Raw genomic sequence first — 17,525 nt, forward strand, 5'->3', positions numbered from 1 at the left:
TTGTCTTGCATGTTTAAAGAACATTATTAAATTGATTGTTGTTTCTTCTACATTCTAAGCTTATCCCTCTTAAGTTATTGAGGTCGCTGGTCCAACACGTCGTTCATTGTCGTACTTCTCTTAGCTAAGCTGCGGCTTAGATGTATGTATCAGGCCCAGTGGGGGCTCTGATACCAGTTTGAAGATAATAAAGGTATGCAATTATTCAAACTCTTGCAAAACTGATTGCTATGTTTATTGAATTCAAAGAGGCTATTATATAGCCTTTACAAATCTAAACAAAATACAAGAAAATATCTCATGAATAACTGCATGATTCATTGGAATAATTCAAAAGCAACTAAATCCTACAGACTAGGACTTATTAAAAACAAACCAAACTGTAACAACAACAAACTAAAACAGAATAACAACTAGCAAAAAACTTCTTCATAATCACATCATGTTTTTCATCCAAAATCAATCCTGATCATGAAACTTTTTTGCTTATGCCTTATGGTTGTTAAGCATTCTCATTGTTATGTACTTTTATCTTGAGTGGTTAAACATTGTTTGATTTCCGCTCTTGATTATTAAGCTTATTGTTTTTTCCTTATGATAGTTAAGAATTCTCATGGATTTGTACTTTTGTTTTGAGTGGATAAACATTGTTTTGACTTTCACTCTTGATGGTAAGCTTTATTGATTTTGTCCATGGTGGTTAAACATTCTCATTAGTTTGTGCTTATGTCTTAAGTATTGTTTTGACTTTTGTTTTTGATGCTTAAGCTTTATTGCTTCTACCTTATGATGGTTAAGCAATATTCTCATTGATTTGTTAGTCTCTGGGAGGGCCCTCTACCAAGTAGTCAAACTTTGAGATATAATTTTTAATTGGTGGTTAAGTGTGTTTGTTTCTTCTAAGTAATTAAGCCTTTTTGTCATGGCTTTTACTTAATCGCGTTATGCTTGTGTCTATTAGATTTGATCAATTTAGTCATTGTATTTCCTTTGTGGTTCTCATGTTCCAATTAGTCATCAACGTGCAAACCTTACCAAAAAAAATTACATACGACTTTCCTATTAGGCTCCTCAATTACGTGACAAGTCACTGGATTGCAAACATCATTATTATGTCATTAATTAACATTATTAGTTGACAACAAAGACTAAAACAAACAAAAAATATTAAATTTTACAGGGATAGAAATCAAAAGAAGCATTTTCAAAGGACCAAAATCAAAATGACACTATTGTTAGATACTAAAATCATATTTAAGCCAATATATTTGAACATTTTAATATACTTGTATAAAAAGAAACCTCATCTACTTCATACTCAACCCACAAAAATATCAGGACCGACACTGCAAATACACCAAGCAAGGTGGGATGTTTTCCTGACTAGTGTGGCCGGAATAGTTCCTGACAATACAGTAAAGCTAGAATATATGATCTATTGTTTACTCAAGAGTCTCAAACCGTCCAATTGTTCGAGTTTAAACTTTGAAATCATAGTTGACATGCTATATTGCCCGGTGTTTGCCACTAATCTATACATGCAGTGACATCCTCGCTGTGCACCCAAAAATTGAAAATAAAACTACTCGAATACAACTACACAAGAGTCAAGAGTGTGTGCTTTTCAAAATATGATGGAAAAGTGAGGAATTGATATTGGATTCATTGCATCCTTCGAAAGCTTTCTCCAAGGCAAATCTGTTCACACATAAATCTGCAAGTTAACCTGTCAATATCTGCAATGTTTATAACTATAAAATCCTTTAATTAACAACCACCTATTCTATCTCAGTGACACTTAAAAGCTCTATCTTAGTTGCCATTTTAATTAACCATGTCTTCAGCGAAATCTCAATGACAAGACGGTCCGAACTATTAGTAAACAGATTCCGTATCAAAGAAGCAGAAGAAACCGTTACTAACAAGAGATTCCTTCCTCGACCCTTTAACCAACACGAGCAAAGATATAGCAAGGACAACAAATTCATCCAAAAACAAAGAAAGGAATTATTCTCAATTCGACAATTCCTCATCTATCAATTTATCCACAAAATGAACTAACAGAGTCCCGGATTAGAAAAGGACAGAGTAGAGAAGAAGACCATATGTTCTTTTAAAAAAAAATCACTATAACTTAAAAGCAAAAATAAATTAAAGATTACAGTTTTCAACACTATCATCATCATCATGATCATACGCAACTGCAAAGCAAAGAGTATAGTGGTGTGGTAGCAGATGAATGAATATCAAGTAGCAGTAGTAAGAATTAGGAAAAGTAACCAACATCAACATCACCAAGATTTCTAAAAAAATGGACCTCACTGCAATTTTCTGTAGTTGTCATTGCCATTGCCATAACCACAACCACAGCACGACCATAATTGTAGTTGCATCAGCCACATTTGTCAGCAATTTCCCACAATTGTGATCATAAAACCTCGACCATATCAAGAAGAAGAGAGCTTGATAGCTTTGAAAGCAGGATGAAGCAATCCAAGCTCATCCTTAACCTCAAGAGGATTGCTAGTATCATTCCTCACCCTCTTCACCTTACGGCTACCAAGTGACTTATGAGTGAATCCATACATCTGCAAAATCTGGTTATCCCCAAAGTTATAGGCCCTATCCATCTGCTTCAAGCACCTCTCAACAGGGTAATCCCCAAACTTCCCACAAGGCTTGCACCCCACAAAGTGAGTCACCAAAGGCCACCTATGATCACCAAGCCCCGGGTGATAATTCTCAATCATCTCCTCATAACGATCCACCAAAATCCCCCAATAACCATGCAAGTAGTAGTGATTCTCAAGGTAAACCTTGTCACCCCATTTCTCCTTCCCAGTTGCCAACAAATAAACCATAGCAGATTGATCGTCAGCTTCAAAAACAGGCCTATTCTTAAGCTCCCTAGTGAGCACTTTCCCAGCTTCATCTCTTATCTTCCCCTTGGGCCCCATTGGAGCCCAAGCATCAAGAATATCCAAAGACCATTGACAGTTTCTCAACAGAAAACTACCAGTGTTCAACCCAATCCAATTCTTCTCATCATACACCATCTCATTCCACCCGTGCATAACAAAGTTCGAATCTTTATACCTCTCCCATGGCACCTCAAAGGCCATGTCGGTGAACATTGCATCACTGTCCATCCACCAGAGAAACTCCACTTCAGGGTGAGAAAGCAAGAGCTTCCGAATCAACGGAAGCTTGGCCCAAAACCCTGCCATTTCCGCGTCCAAGAGAGCCATGTTGTAGAAAATCTCAATCCCGTGGACCCTGCAGTAGTCAATCTTGTTCTTTATCGATTTGACAAGGTAGTGGTCTCCGACAGGGTTTTCGCACGGTTTGGGAGACGAACCGGTTACGAGGAGGACGCGGGGTTTGTTGGGTCCGATGAAGTTGGGGTAGTCCGGGTTGTTGGATAGCCATGAAGAGCGTTGTTCGTCCCAATTTGAGATTTTGGGGCCGAGGGTGTAGGGCGCGTTAGGGTTAGGTTTTTCGTCGTCGGTGGGGGGCTCGTCGACGAGGATCTTGGAGAGATCGAAGGTCGCGTAGTTGTTGGATTCGGAGGAGGATAGGGATTCGGGTTTGACTTCTTCGAGGACGCGGCGGGCGCGGGCGGCGGAGAGGTGGTGACGGATCTCATTGAAGTCCTGCTCCGGCGTGCCGAACTTGCCGGCGCCGATGGTGCCGCGGAGGACGACCAGCGTGAGGAAGAGGCAGAGGAAGGTCACGGTGCTGTGGCGGCAGGCGCGATGAATCTGCCGGACGCGCCGTGTTCCAAGGCAGCACTCCAGCATTGTTGTTAACTGAGTAGACTCGGTTGAATCGAGCGTGTTCTTTCTTTCTCAGATGCCGCCGATTCGAGGGAGTAATTGATGGGGGGATTATTACTACTAAGATCCTAAAATATAGTATGTCTTTTAAGACGGCCTTGTCGGTGGAAGACAAGTGTTATCTTTTACACTTTGTGTAATTTTGTTGCATGTTATGTTATTAAATAATAAAAGGATGAGAAGGGTGGTCAAATTATTATTAGTGTTAGAATAAGGAAAAGTTTAGATGACACGACCTAGCTAAATAATTTGACATTAATTGTCTAAGCGCGTGACATGAAAATCACCTTCATCGTGTGCTAAGCTGTTTCTGATGGTATACAGCTAAGAATCGACTGGGCTTGGGGACACATGCATTGCCTTGCAACTTCGCTTCATTTGGATCATCATCGTGCCCATAGTTACCTTTTTAGTACCTTTGGTTTTGGATACTATCCAAAAGAAAATTCAAATCTCACATTCACAAACATGATAAAATTATAATAAAATTTATAAATAAGAGATCATTTTTATCTTATGATGTAACTTTAGGATTAAAATATTTTTAAATTTATATTCTCTAATAGTATTAGAGTTTATCATAAACCATTTAAAGCATCACACATCAGATCCTAAAATGTTGAGCCTGAAAGTTATATTCAAATTTGCATTTTAAGAGTTAATCGAGATTCGTGATATTATGTGCTGAAAAACAAAAACAAAAAATCTTTTGAATTTGTACGCATTATTTTGTTAGTTCTTGAAATAACAAAAAAAAAAAGACTCTTGTAAAATAATTATCATCAATTATATTAGTCCAAAATACGAAATATATTTGCTAGAATAGTTGGTAATGTTAATTTGGCATGTTAAATATCACATAAATGCTCGTGTGTCCCTCCTCGTGTTTGTTCAATCAGCAAGAACCAAAATGAATAGTTGAATTTCAACATGTTAGATCAAAGGATAACAATTCAAAAAAGAAATCAAAATTGTTAGGGTACCACTGACTTAATTTTTGCTATAAATAATTTCAAGTTATATTTTACTTATTTCTCGGTAAAAAAATCAAAAGGATAGTTTATATCTTTCAAAGTTTTAATTGCAATAAAAGAAATATTTAAAAAATGATGAAATATGCTATTTGTCTTATATAAGTATCCTTTAAACACTAAAAGTGTGTTTGAAAATGCATTTCAACTAGTTTTTTTATTTTTTTTACTAACCGAAAAGTTTTGTTTGATTGTTGGTAAATGAGTTTTTTAATAGCTTCTAGTGTTTTTTGAGATGTTATTTGATGTAGTATTTTTTAAAATGTTAGTTTATATCTTTTAGCTTTATATATATTCTCTTTCTATCCTTAAACATTTACTAGATTTCCTTTTTAATACTTTCTATTTAAGGTTAAATTTTATGTCCACTTATATAATTTTATATTTTTAATTACTTCAACATATAATTTACCATACACTTGTAATTCATTAAGATATTTTTTCAACTTTCAACTAATTTTTGGTTACCAAATAGTTTTTTTAGCTAATTTTGTCAAACATAATCTTCAATTTGTGTTTGTCAAAATATTTCAACTAGTTTTTAGCTTTTTTAACTAACTGAAAAAGTTTGTTTGACTTTTGATAAACAAACCTTTTTAGTAATTTCTAACCTTTTTTAAAACAATACTTGAAGTAACATTTTTTAAGACATTAACTTTTATATGTTAGACACAACGAGAAATGAAAAGTTACAAGTCAAATTAAGCTCAAGCGAAAAAATTATCTCATGTGTTAATGGTTGGAAAAATGGAGCTGAATCGCCTAATTATGTCATTGTGGGACATGAGCAATATTATGAACATTTTAAATTGAAAGGAACCCAAGGGAGTTATGCTACACTTATACATTGTCAATTGTAATTTTATCCTCTTTATTGAACCTCTAATTAATTGATAAGATTCTAAACTTAGGGACCAATATTCGTATATTTGTGTTTGGTGGGAGGATGATGCAAACTTATTTATGTCAGGAATTGAAGAGAACAAATTTGATTCAACTAGTCTAACTAGAACTGAAGAAATGTGGAAGACAAAAATAAATGTCAAAGATTATTCGTGCTCGAATGAGAAATACATAATTGTTGAATATAATTGAGTTTAACATGATTGATTTTCTACATGATATTCTTAATTTAGAATCAAATCATACCATGAATTTGATTTAATGTTTTTAATAGAAAAAAGTAGTTATTCATACTAAATTTTAGATAGATTTTAAAAGCAAACAAATATTTTGTTATAAAGAATGCAATCTATTTAAACGATCGATCACAAGAACATTTTTTTGTTTATCTTTAGTATAATTCAAGAACAATAGAATATTAAAACATATTTCACTAACAAGCATTGTTAAATAACTTTTAATTTGTAACAAAAAAACATTAATAACCAAATATTTTGAATTCTCGAACAAAATATTCATTAACTAATGCTTAACACCAACAACACTTTGTTCGGTCATAGGAATTTTCTTTTATTGGTTAGGCACTTTGACTGTTTGATAAACAAACTTTTTTTAGTAGCTTCTTGTATTTTTTTTTAAACGCTACTTGAAGTAGCATTTTTTAAAACATTAAATTCTAGATTTTTATATTTATTCATTTTTTGTCCTTGGACATTTATTAGATTTTCCTTTTGATATCTCATGTTTAAGGTAAACTTTTATTATTTTTATTTTTTTATATAATTTTACATTTTTCAACTACTTTAACAATGATTTTACCAAACACTTTTGATTCAATAAGGTAATTTTCTAGCCTTTAGTTACTGACATCTTTCAAGCTAATTTTGTCAAATGTAGCCTAAAATGATTTTTCAGCTTTTAGCTACCAATTAGATTTTCAGTTTCTAGTTCATTTTCCAGGTTACAGTTAATTTTTTAGCTAGTTTTATCAAAAATTCTAATATTAGAATTGTCTATCAAGCATTTTATTTTAAAATATGGTGCATCCACAAAGAAGGGTGAGCTTATCACATAATATTTGAAGCGTATTAGAAAATCTTTGATAACTTTATCCTTAAAGCAAACAAGGATAAACTTAAAAGTCTACCAATTTTATTAAGAAACATGCAAAGAAAAAGAAGTAATACACAAGACAATTGGATCAAAGATGACAACATACCACATTTTGAAAAGCAAATATGGTCACATATAATACATTTTTTTTACAATACAGGAAAGATAAGTAACATGCTTTATCAAATTATACATTAGTGGTAGTGTCATTTCGTGCTCCAACTATGAATAAAAATTGCACATATTTTTTTAAGTGCTTCTTTTTCTATACCATAACATGGTTTTATTGTAAAGACTAAACTAGAAAAGTAGATAACATTTGTCTATTTAGACGATAGCCTAATGAACTTTTCCTTTACGCATTCTTTAGTTAAATCGTTGAGCACTTGGAAAGATTTTGCAAACAAAGAATATTTGTATAATTGTTCAAAGAGGCAAGTTAGAAAAAAAAACTTGTGCTTAAGCTTGAGGAAGCTTAAAAAAAAGTACTTGTAACAATGTGGAACAATTGTTCTCAATTTGTTGGTGGAAATCTTAGTTAAAAGTAAATGACTAGATGTAGTTTTTGTGTTAAACAAATGGATATAAATCACTTGTAATGTTTTTTTCCCTTAAACTCATTTATTGCATTCTAACCAAATAATTTAATTAGTTGTATCATTTTATTTTTTATTTTTTTTGCAAAAACTCATTTTTAAGAAAGGATTTGAGAGAAAATCTATAAACACATTTCAATCTCTTTTCTTGTGCTTATTAGTATTTTACACAATACTTACTTTGTTTTCATCTCCTTTAAATTTCTTGATGATAAAAATGAACTCTTATTGTTAAAAAATTTCATCATAGGGGTCCTCTTGTGTTGTGATTTATCTTTTAGAAGGAGAAGAATAAGACTGCAATATGCAAATTGATGACAAGAACGTCGCTTATGGTTTTCAAGTGTACTTTGCTCCCCGTGTTGATGATGATTAGGGGTAGAATGATTTTTATCTCATGTTAGGCACAACAAGAAATGAAAAGTTACAAGTGGAATTAAGCTCGAGCGAAAAAATTATCTCATGTGTTAATGGTTGGGAAAATGGAGCTGAATCGCCTAATTATGTCACTGTGGGACATGAGCAATATTATGAACATTTTAAATTGAAAGGAACCCAAGGGAGTTATGCTACACTTGTACATTGTCAATTGTAATTTTATCCTCTTTATTGAACCTCTAATTAATTGATAAGATTCTAAACTTAGGGACCAATATTCGTATATTTGTGATTGGTGGAAGGATGATGCAAACTTATTTGTGTCGGAAATTGAAGAGAACAAATTCGATTCAACTAGTCTAACTAGAACTGAAGTAATGTGGAAGACAAAAGTGAATGTCAAAGAAGACTATTTGTGCTCGAATGAGAAATACATAATCCTTGAATACAATTGAGCCTAACATGATTGATTTCCTACATCCCATTCGTAATTTAGAGTCAAATCATACCATGAATTTGATTTAATTTGTTTAATATAAAAAATAGTTATTCACACTAAATTTTAGAGAGATTTTAAAGGCAAACAAATATTTTGTTAGAAAGAATGCAATCTATTTAAATGATCGATCAAAATAATATTTTTTTGTTTATCTTTAGTATAATTCAAGAACAATAGAATATTAAATATATTTCGCTAACAAGCATTTTTAAATAACTTTTTAAGTTGTAACAAAATAAACATTAATAAACAAATGTTTTGAGTTCTAGATCAAAATATTCATTAACTAATGCTTAACACCAACAACACTTAATAGCAAAATACTATTGAAAGTTACACATTTTTTTTGTCTCTAAGATTGATAATCTAAGGGGGTATTGATCCTCATCAAGTAATCAATAACTACAAAACTACAATCAAATAAATATTAGCTTAAAGCTAACAAGACAAAGATATGCAGCCCATGCCAAACACGGTTTGGCTAGATCTTTAGCAAAAGGGTTCACCTTTCTAAACCTCAAGTAACACAAAAAGAGGGTCACAAAATTCACAAGACAAGAAATCAAAGCAAGCCAATAAGCACCCATAACGAGCACAAGGGGATGCCACACAATGCTTAGAGAAACATGGGCTATGTAGAGAGACATCGCATCAGTCTCCCCTTGAAACCCTCCATCGGCCCACACTAGCCACGCTGCGAGACCCATGAAGAAAGATGAGCCCAATATGGACAAGTGAATGAACCAAAGTGGTGCAAACCAAAATGGCTTGGATATTATTTGGTTGTACTTGCGTCCTGAACCGAAGAGGATGATTATGGTTAGCGTGAGGGTGAAGGGAACCGCAATGCCTATTGCTAGAGAACGTAATGCTCGCCTAGCTTGAGATTTCTTTGTGTCATGCAAGGTTTGAGAAGCCATGTGGAAAATTTTTTTGGGGGAAGTGGAGAAAAGCCATGGCAATGGTAAGGATAAAGATTAAATTGGTAAATGAGTGTTTTGGAGTAAAGTTAGGAGAATGTTTAAATTAAGAATATGTTATTGACACGGGAAGAAATTATGGCACATGGTTTGGAATGTTGATCACCGAAACAAATGGTTAATTATCCATTGAATACTCATGTCCTTTTTCAATTCAACGGTATTTAAGGAAGGAGAAATTTTAGTAACTTACTTAAATGAGTTAAATAATTGGAGTATTTAAGAAAAGGTGCAAGCAAATATAAGCCAATATAACTTTATAAAATATCCCTTGCTTGAAATATTAAGAATTATTTCAAAGACATAAATTTAATTACTTCAATCAAAATCTTTATCTATTATGTTGAAATGTTTTTGGTGAATTATTACCAACAAGTTATAGGTTTTTTAAATCTATTGTAGAAAAAATTCCGTTGAAATCTCCTTTAATCGTGAGAAAAAAATGTGAAAACAAAAAAGAAACAAACACATGCGCATGCATGTAACATATAGGAGGATCACAAATTTAAACAATTTGACATTAGAGTGGTGAGTGATGACATATTTTTTAAGAACTTTAGAAAAAGTTTTCTAATATATTTATTTGAAATGAACAAAGATATAGTTATCATTATATGGCAGTTGAGATTAAAATTAATTACAATGTATTTTAAATTAAATTAAGCTATAAATAATAAATAATAAAATAAAACAAAAATATTTTAGTTAGTAAATAAAAAAAGTAAAATTTAGATAGTAAAATCAAAATTAACTATATTACATGTATGAAAAGTATATTTAAGGCTATTTTTTTCTTTCTACGTTATTGTCCCCCTATCTCTTACATTCTAAAAATAAAGTTTACATTTCTTATTTTCTAATTATAAAGCGTATTTTCCATCTTGAATAAATTGGGAGGTAAAAGTGTAAAAGAGAGAAATATCAATAAGATATTGACAATTTAACGAGCTTTGTTTGCTTTTCCTTTTCTTGAATCTCAGGGCTACTAATAATCCGTAGGCACTGAAAATAAAAGCAAACAACTTTAAATTATCACCATTTTGTTGTGTCTCCTTTTTGCCACAATCAATTCAAGACACTGAAACACTCCGACATGGTAAGCTCACCCCCTTTATGCCAAACTGAAACTGCACCACTTCTCTTATTTCATTTTCCTTGCATTTAACTCTTCTTTAAGTACATTTTTTTTGTTAGAAAGTCACCTAATTGGGGTCACCCCAAGTAGCCGTGGGTAGAAGAGAGGCATGTTGAAGTTCCACTAGCAAGTAATCACGGAAAAAATAGGGTGTGTTAAAGTCTCATGCTTGCTAGGCTCATATCACACATTCTAACATTTCATTGTTTTGTTGATGAGAAAATGCTAGAAATTAAACCTCACATGAGATTGGCCTTTGGCATTTTCAGTTCATAAAACATAAACCCTAGTTATTAGATCATGTTCAAAATAAGGTTCTTTTTTTTTGCTCTTCGAGTGCCAATTTCATCATTTTAGTTTCATATTAATGGGGTTTCAAATAGTGTTTTGAAGTGTGTATCAAAAGTAGTAGTAATAGGATAAACTATAGCATTGTTGTTTCGTTAATAGTTGCATATGTTTAGTAGTGCTATTTGCCTTGTAGTGCATTTTAAGTTGATGAAGTTTTCTCTCTTATTTTATTTAGTTGATCAAGTTAGCTTTTAGTATGAGATTCAACTAAGCATATTATTTTTGAAGGTAAAGTAAGAAAAGTCATTAATGACAAAAGCATCTGGTTGACAAAACCTTTTGCATTTCTAATGAATTTAGTTTGATGTTTGGAAGCAAGTGATAACATTGTTGTCTAACTTTGATTTATTCCGTTTTAATTTTGGAAGTTTCATGTTGTGTATGTTCATTATCATGATAACTTTTACCATGTGTTTGGATGGAGGAATTTAAGGAGGTAATTCATTTTTTTAAGAATTTAAAATACTTGTAAAATAAGCTGTTTTGATGCAAAATTTTAGGAGCAACTAAAATTCTGGTATTTGCATAAGGAATTTTAGTTAGTTCAAATAGGAGAGTTTTAAATTCTCTTTAAAATCTAAGAATTTGAATTTTCTGTCTCCCATAACTCTTCCTTAGGTTCTTATGACTCATGTCTCCCTAATCTTGCAACTCTAACTCGACACTCCACTCACAACCCTTAAGGTTTCACTTTGCTTTCTCTTATGGTGGTTCAAAGCGTGCTTTTTCTCTCGTGCAGTGTTTGTGAATTTCAATCACAGTGGAATCCCTTCCACGATAACGCCTCTTTCTCTGATGGCAACAGAGAACCGTCTTTATGTTCAACAAAAACCTTCATCTACAAAAGAATACCATAAGAGATTTTCTCTCGTGCAGTGTCATTGTCATAATCATCAGAGAAGAGAAGATCTGTATTGAAATCGAAAAAAATGGATGAACTTGGACGTTGTTGAACCCGACGACGCCGGAGATCGACGGTTCATTGAAGTTCACAAGCACAAAGCCAAACTCTTTTTGTTTCTTCTCATCTACCTCATTTTTTTTATGCTTCTCTTCGTTTTCGTTTTCAAAGTTTGCCCATGAAATCTTGTGTGCTGTGTTTACATCTTTAGGTGTGTTTTTGCACTAACAAATTGAAAGGATGATACTGTTTTTAATTGTTTATTTTTATCTAATATTAAATTAAAATTATTTTTAAATGATTAGATAATTAAATACTGGTGAATGTTTATTTTTATTAAAGTTAAAGTTAAAATTTAATTTGTAAAATACATATTTAAAATACATATTGAATTGCTCCATCCAAACTAAGAATTTGAAATTCCAAAAATTTGAATTGATTCATCCAAATAAATTATTTACAAAATAAAAAAATTTAAATAAGAACATTTTAAATCTCTAACATTTCAAATTTTCTGGAATTTCGAAATTCCCCATCCAAACACATTATTATTGCATTCACAACAAATGGTGTATATGATTGTAGATCCCCAAAACAAGAATTGTTGTGTTATGCCTTTAGATATTGTTTAGACTCACCAACATGGTGGTTAGGAATCTTTGTGTGTGAAGGAGGATGTGGGTTTCTTTATAGTTCAGAGGATGTCATGATTCTAAATAATTTTAGTACGAGGATTTGTGTTTAATTGATGCTTAGGGTGGAGTTTTAGGGAGATGGGGAATGAGTAACTAGCAAACTTTTATGTAAGATGTAAAGTATTCATTAAGGAGTGTTTGATGCATGAATATTTTATTCAATTTGATTTTAATATGCACACACAATAGTTATGATGTTTATCAAATCATTTAGCTAGAGGCTGAATCTTGTGTTTAAACTTTGATATGTTTGCTCTTGACTTCTTGCAAATAATTATTGTTAATATGGTATTTTCCTTTATTATTTTTAATTTCCTTTAATTTGTATAATGTAAGTTTATGAATATTAAAATAATATAGAAAATTAAAATTGAGGAAGTAATGTAAATGACTAACATTATTGAAATCTGAATTATATATGTATTTTTACATGGATTTTGTGCATATCAAGGTGGTTTAACTCAATTAATTGAACAATATGTGTGAGGAATGTAAATCCTCTACTACTGTATTCAATTCCTATTGATAAAAAGACATAATTTTTATATGTTATATTATTTTGTTTATATATATCACAATTACTTTGCTGTTTATTTTCACGTGGTTGTTAAGACATGAACTATGCCTTTTTTTTAATGGAATGAATAGTGACTCTTGAAAACATGATTATATAAAGTGATTTAGGTAAAAGAAAAAATGGAAATGAAAGTCCATTTTATGTTTAGAGTAAATGTCTAGGTACTAGGGGACATATTATAATGAAAATGATTAATCTTAAATGTTAGTTTGAAATAAAAGGTCCAAATAAAAAATATTTTAAATTAAAATTAAAATCTCACATAACAAGCAAACTTATGAAAGATTTACCAAACAAAAACCAAATATCTTAAATATTTTAATTATCAGGTATTAAAATATCTCAAATTCATCATGACCTCTACTTTGCTACAATCACTATGATTGCTATTGCAAATACTGTCATGACTATCAAGCACGTCGCATTGGCATTGCCACTAACATGATTTTCATGGTGAAGGTGATAGCGATGGTCATAATGACAATATCAATGATAGTGATGATGATGATCATGTTTTTGGATGTGATAAATTAGGTCTTTTAGATCATATTTGATTTTTTTTTTGTGAATCTTTTAGAGATTTTATAGTTAATTTGAATTTAAAATATTTTTAATGTTAACTTTTCATTTTAATCTAATGATTGAGATTTGTGATCTTCTTCCCTGCATAAGATCATCATTCTCATATGATTCGTCCCTTTGGTACTAATAATGTGAAAAAAATATTATATAATCATAAATTATTGTATTTGTTTTATTAGTTTTTTAAATAATTATTTAAAAAATAAAATCTATCATATTTTTGATTGGTTGAAAATATTAAGTTATTTTTTTCTTTTTAATTATTTCACCTTGTTTTAACTTTTGGAAAATTTCTAAGATATAAGTCAAAATTGAAGCACTTATTTAGAAATTAGAAAAAAAGAATGAATGCTATTTTATAATAATTGGGCTTTTAAAACCTATTATTTGAAGCCCAGCCCAAAATCAGAATCCTAGGGTTTGGGATTTATATCCATGGTGTCTCCCCCAATGCCTCCTCTACCGCATTAGCACTCGTCTTTGGTTCTGGTACGTTCTCTCTCTCTCTAGGGTTTTTTCTCTCAACTATTCCTTTCAACATGCGCTATGATACTCATTACTACTTTATTGTAATCTGATTCAGGTTTATAGATCTCTGTGAAGTCGCTTTATAACACTCAACCTAAGATGCAGAACGAGGAAGGACAGATCACCGAGCTTTACATTCCTAGGAAGTGGTATGAGCTTTAATTCTCCTATCACTGTTAATTTTTAGTTTTTGGAAAATTTTGGTTTAATGGTTGTTTATTTGTTGAGTTTTTTTTTTTTTTGGAATTTGAATGGATTTGTGAATTTGGTGCAGCTCTGCCACAAACCGATTGATTACCGCTAAGGACCATGCTTCGGTTCAGGTTAACATTGGGCATGTGGATGAGAATGGCGTCTACAATGGCCATTTCTCCACTTTTGCTCTCTGCGGCTTCATACGTGCTCAGGTCTAAATTTTTTTCACTTTTTTTTTATTCTGTTCTGGAATTTCTTTCTTGTTTATTTTTATTATTTATTGTTTTATTTTTGCCTCTATGCAAGTATACAATAGTGGAATATTGCCCTTTTATGTGTTTGTTGATTTATCCCAGATATTAATAGTGTTTTGTTAATGTCTATTTAGCAAAATTGATTTTTTTATTTGGGAAATAAATACTTGTTACATTAGAAATATAAAATGTAAAAAATGCTTTGTTTTCGATAATTTTTGTTGTTGCGTAAAATGAGCATTAATGGCTTTTATCAACCAATCTGCATAAATTATAACACTACATTGCTTTTTTGTTGTTTGCGTTTACTAAGTGATTTGGTTTGTAATGTGTTGCTATTGGACCTGCTATACCCACGATTTATTAACACTGTTTAAAGCCATTGCAAAATGTTATAATTAGTATCAAACTGTACTGGTTGATCATGTGTTTCTCTTCTATTTAATTACTCGTTCTCTATTTGGGGAATTGGGGATCGGATGGGAGCTGTGGATGTTAGAGTTTCCTGTTTTGATCTTTGGTTTTGTATTTCTTGTCATTTTAAATACCTTGGCATTGTTTATTATTTGTATAAATGATAATTTAATTTAGTTCCTACATAAATCATTGAAAAGAACAAACAAATTGAAAACAAGGAATGCTTTTGGTTATTATCTGTGGAAATCCTCCACGAAGGAAAGAAAACTAATACAGTTAATATGATTCCAAGTAGACTGCACACTTTTGATGTTTTTCTTTTCATTTTATATTATGTTGGAAATTGTGTTCGCTATTGTATTCTGGTCCCTTTTTCTCTGCCTGGAAATTCCTACATGTTCCATTGGTGCACCTTGATAATTACCTTTAGGAATTGCATTTCTTAGCTCATGTTTTTTGTGTTTTAAATTTCCAGGGTGATGCTGACAGTGCCCTAGATCGCTTGTGGCAGAAGAAGAAAGTTGAAGTTAAGCAACAGTAGACACCCATGATAGTTTGTTACTTTGCTATGTATTAATTTCTACGCTTGCTAGAGATATTTGAGTACTATGATTGTCGTCTTGAGCAAATACTCATTCTAAATTTTCGTTGGTATTTGGTACCGCCAGCTAAATTTGCTTTTTTGACAGTTTGCCAGTGCGTTGATAAATATTTGGTTGTCTTATATTTCAATCATAGATTTTTTGTTACCGTATTGTTTGATTTAACAACAAAACTGACCTCTTCGGTGAAGGTGATCGCGATAAATGGCATAGTGGCCTTCTACAAGTTTAATAATCAACTTCTACAACATTTGCTCAAGACGTTGGGATGCCTTTAAAATGTCTAGTAAAGTATTCTCATGGATCCTAAAATGTCTAGTGAAGTATTCTCATGGATCCTAGATTGAGAATTTTAGAAATTCTGCTGCCATTTTTGTCCCAAATCATGAGTATTTAGCATTCTATCTTGGAAAGAACTTCCAAGTTCCGAACCTTCCATTTGCATGAGCAAGCTTTACCCTAGATTAAGACCAAATGGAGCATACATGGGGAATTGTATGAAACCTTGATGGCAAACATGAGGTTTCAAACATTTTTTATCAACTCTTCGAATCCGTAGCTTGGTGAGTTTATGCTATGGTTTGCAGTTTCATTTGTAGGTGTGCGTTTAGTTAGAAAATGAGTTCCTGGTTGGATGAAGAATTGAAAATGAATGAAATGTTTTGGATTCACTGTCAAGGCGCTTAGTAATAGTTGTTCACCAGTAGCAAGGTAGCCTTGAAAAAGGAAAAAAAAAAGGAATCTTAATAAATTGGGCCTCTAATTGACATCGCCATGAAAAGTCCTTGGGCTGTTTAGTGCTACACGGCTTATCAAATTGGGTACTTGTGGTTTTCAACATGGACTCCGTAGTTTAATAAATTTGGTCAAAATTATAAAGAAAAATGTTTGATAAAATCTAATGTACTCAATTACGAAATAGGAAAGACAAACGTAACAAAAAAAAAAAATAGAGTAAAAATGTGCTGTTTGGAAAAAGACGTAAATTATTATATGCTCGTTTTTTGGATGCGTTTTTCATGCTTGTTTGAATGAGTGAAAAGAGTAAAGACAATTAAATATATTAAATAAAAATAGTTTTTATTTAATTTTTAAAGAAACTAAATAAAAAAGAGACAATATTGTCCATGAAGTTTTTGGATATTTTAAAAAAAATGTGTTTGAATAATTATTGGGAATCTTGGAAATATTTAAATATATGTTTGGTTTACACTAATTTTTCATATGAATATATGTCTCATTACTAAAATATCCTTTGAGTTAAAAAAATTATTATGTTTTATATCAACAAATAACTATACTATGAATTGATCTTATATGACTCACACATCGTCCATTATTTAAACATACATATAAAAAAATTAGATTCAAACTTAAAATACAATTTGAGATGTTTTGCATGTTATATAATTTTCACCTAAAGGATGAGAAATAAACCTAGAAGAATCATAGATGAAGATGTAAAGTGAAATTCTGATTTACAAAATAACAAAATATATAATAACAAAAATATATAATAGCGGAAATAATAGAATTGGTAGGCAAATTGGGAAGTAATAATGTAGTGAATATTAGTAATAATGGTATAATAATATTTTTACACAATAAATTATATTCTCACTACATAAGAATTCACATTCCCACCCTCCTTCCATAAGAATCAAATCAATACAAAAATAAAATAAACATCGAAATTTCATTTTCCTAAGAGTAAAACATGTTCAAAAATATTTTTTATTACCTTCTAACAATTCTATCTCTATATTTCTGGAAATCTACAAAATTTATGTGAAACAAACGCCATTATCCGTCTGTCTAAGAAAAAACTTCCATTTTTTTATCAAACAAATATTGTAGATTTGGCATTTTTATCGTATTACTTTCTTTCTATTTTCTTTCAACCTTTTTTTTTAGCAAGACAAAGGTATATTGCAGTATATTATATTGAATAT

The 17,525-nt window shown here is 31.3% G+C and overlaps 3 protein-coding genes across 3 annotated transcripts; 1 reads left to right on the top strand and 2 right to left on the bottom strand.

Moving 5' to 3' along the window:
• Positions 1–1,265: 1,265 nt before the first annotated feature.
• LOC100813899 (xyloglucan 6-xylosyltransferase 2) lies at positions 1,266–3,987 on the bottom strand. The gene has a single exon (XM_003533329.5). It carries the CDS (start codon positions 3,798–3,800, stop codon positions 2,448–2,450), a length of 1,353 nt encoding a protein of 450 aa, XP_003533377.1. The 5' UTR covers positions 3,801–3,987; the 3' UTR covers positions 1,266–2,447.
• Positions 3,988–8,772: 4,785 nt separating this feature from the next.
• Positions 8,773–9,276, bottom strand: LOC100790873 (translocator protein homolog). The gene has a single exon (XM_003534798.1). The coding sequence runs from the start codon at positions 9,274–9,276 to the stop codon at positions 8,773–8,775; it is 504 nt and encodes a 167-aa protein (XP_003534846.1).
• A 4,695-nt stretch (positions 9,277–13,971) lies between these two features.
• On the top strand, positions 13,972–15,659 carry LOC100499937 (40S ribosomal protein S21). Its single transcript, XM_003533345.5, has 4 exons — positions 13,972–14,066; positions 14,161–14,254; positions 14,380–14,512; positions 15,447–15,659. Exons 2-4 carry the CDS (start codon positions 14,205–14,207, stop codon positions 15,510–15,512), a joined length of 249 nt encoding a protein of 82 aa, XP_003533393.1. The 5' UTR covers positions 13,972–14,066; positions 14,161–14,204; the 3' UTR covers positions 15,513–15,659.
• The last annotated feature ends 1,866 nt before the right edge of the window (positions 15,660–17,525 follow it).

Source organism: Glycine max, chromosome 9 (genome assembly GCF_000004515.6).
Source record: "Glycine max cultivar Williams 82 chromosome 9, Glycine_max_v4.0, whole genome shotgun sequence".
In the NCBI taxonomy this organism is placed as follows: Eukaryota; Viridiplantae; Streptophyta; class Magnoliopsida; order Fabales; family Fabaceae; genus Glycine; species Glycine max.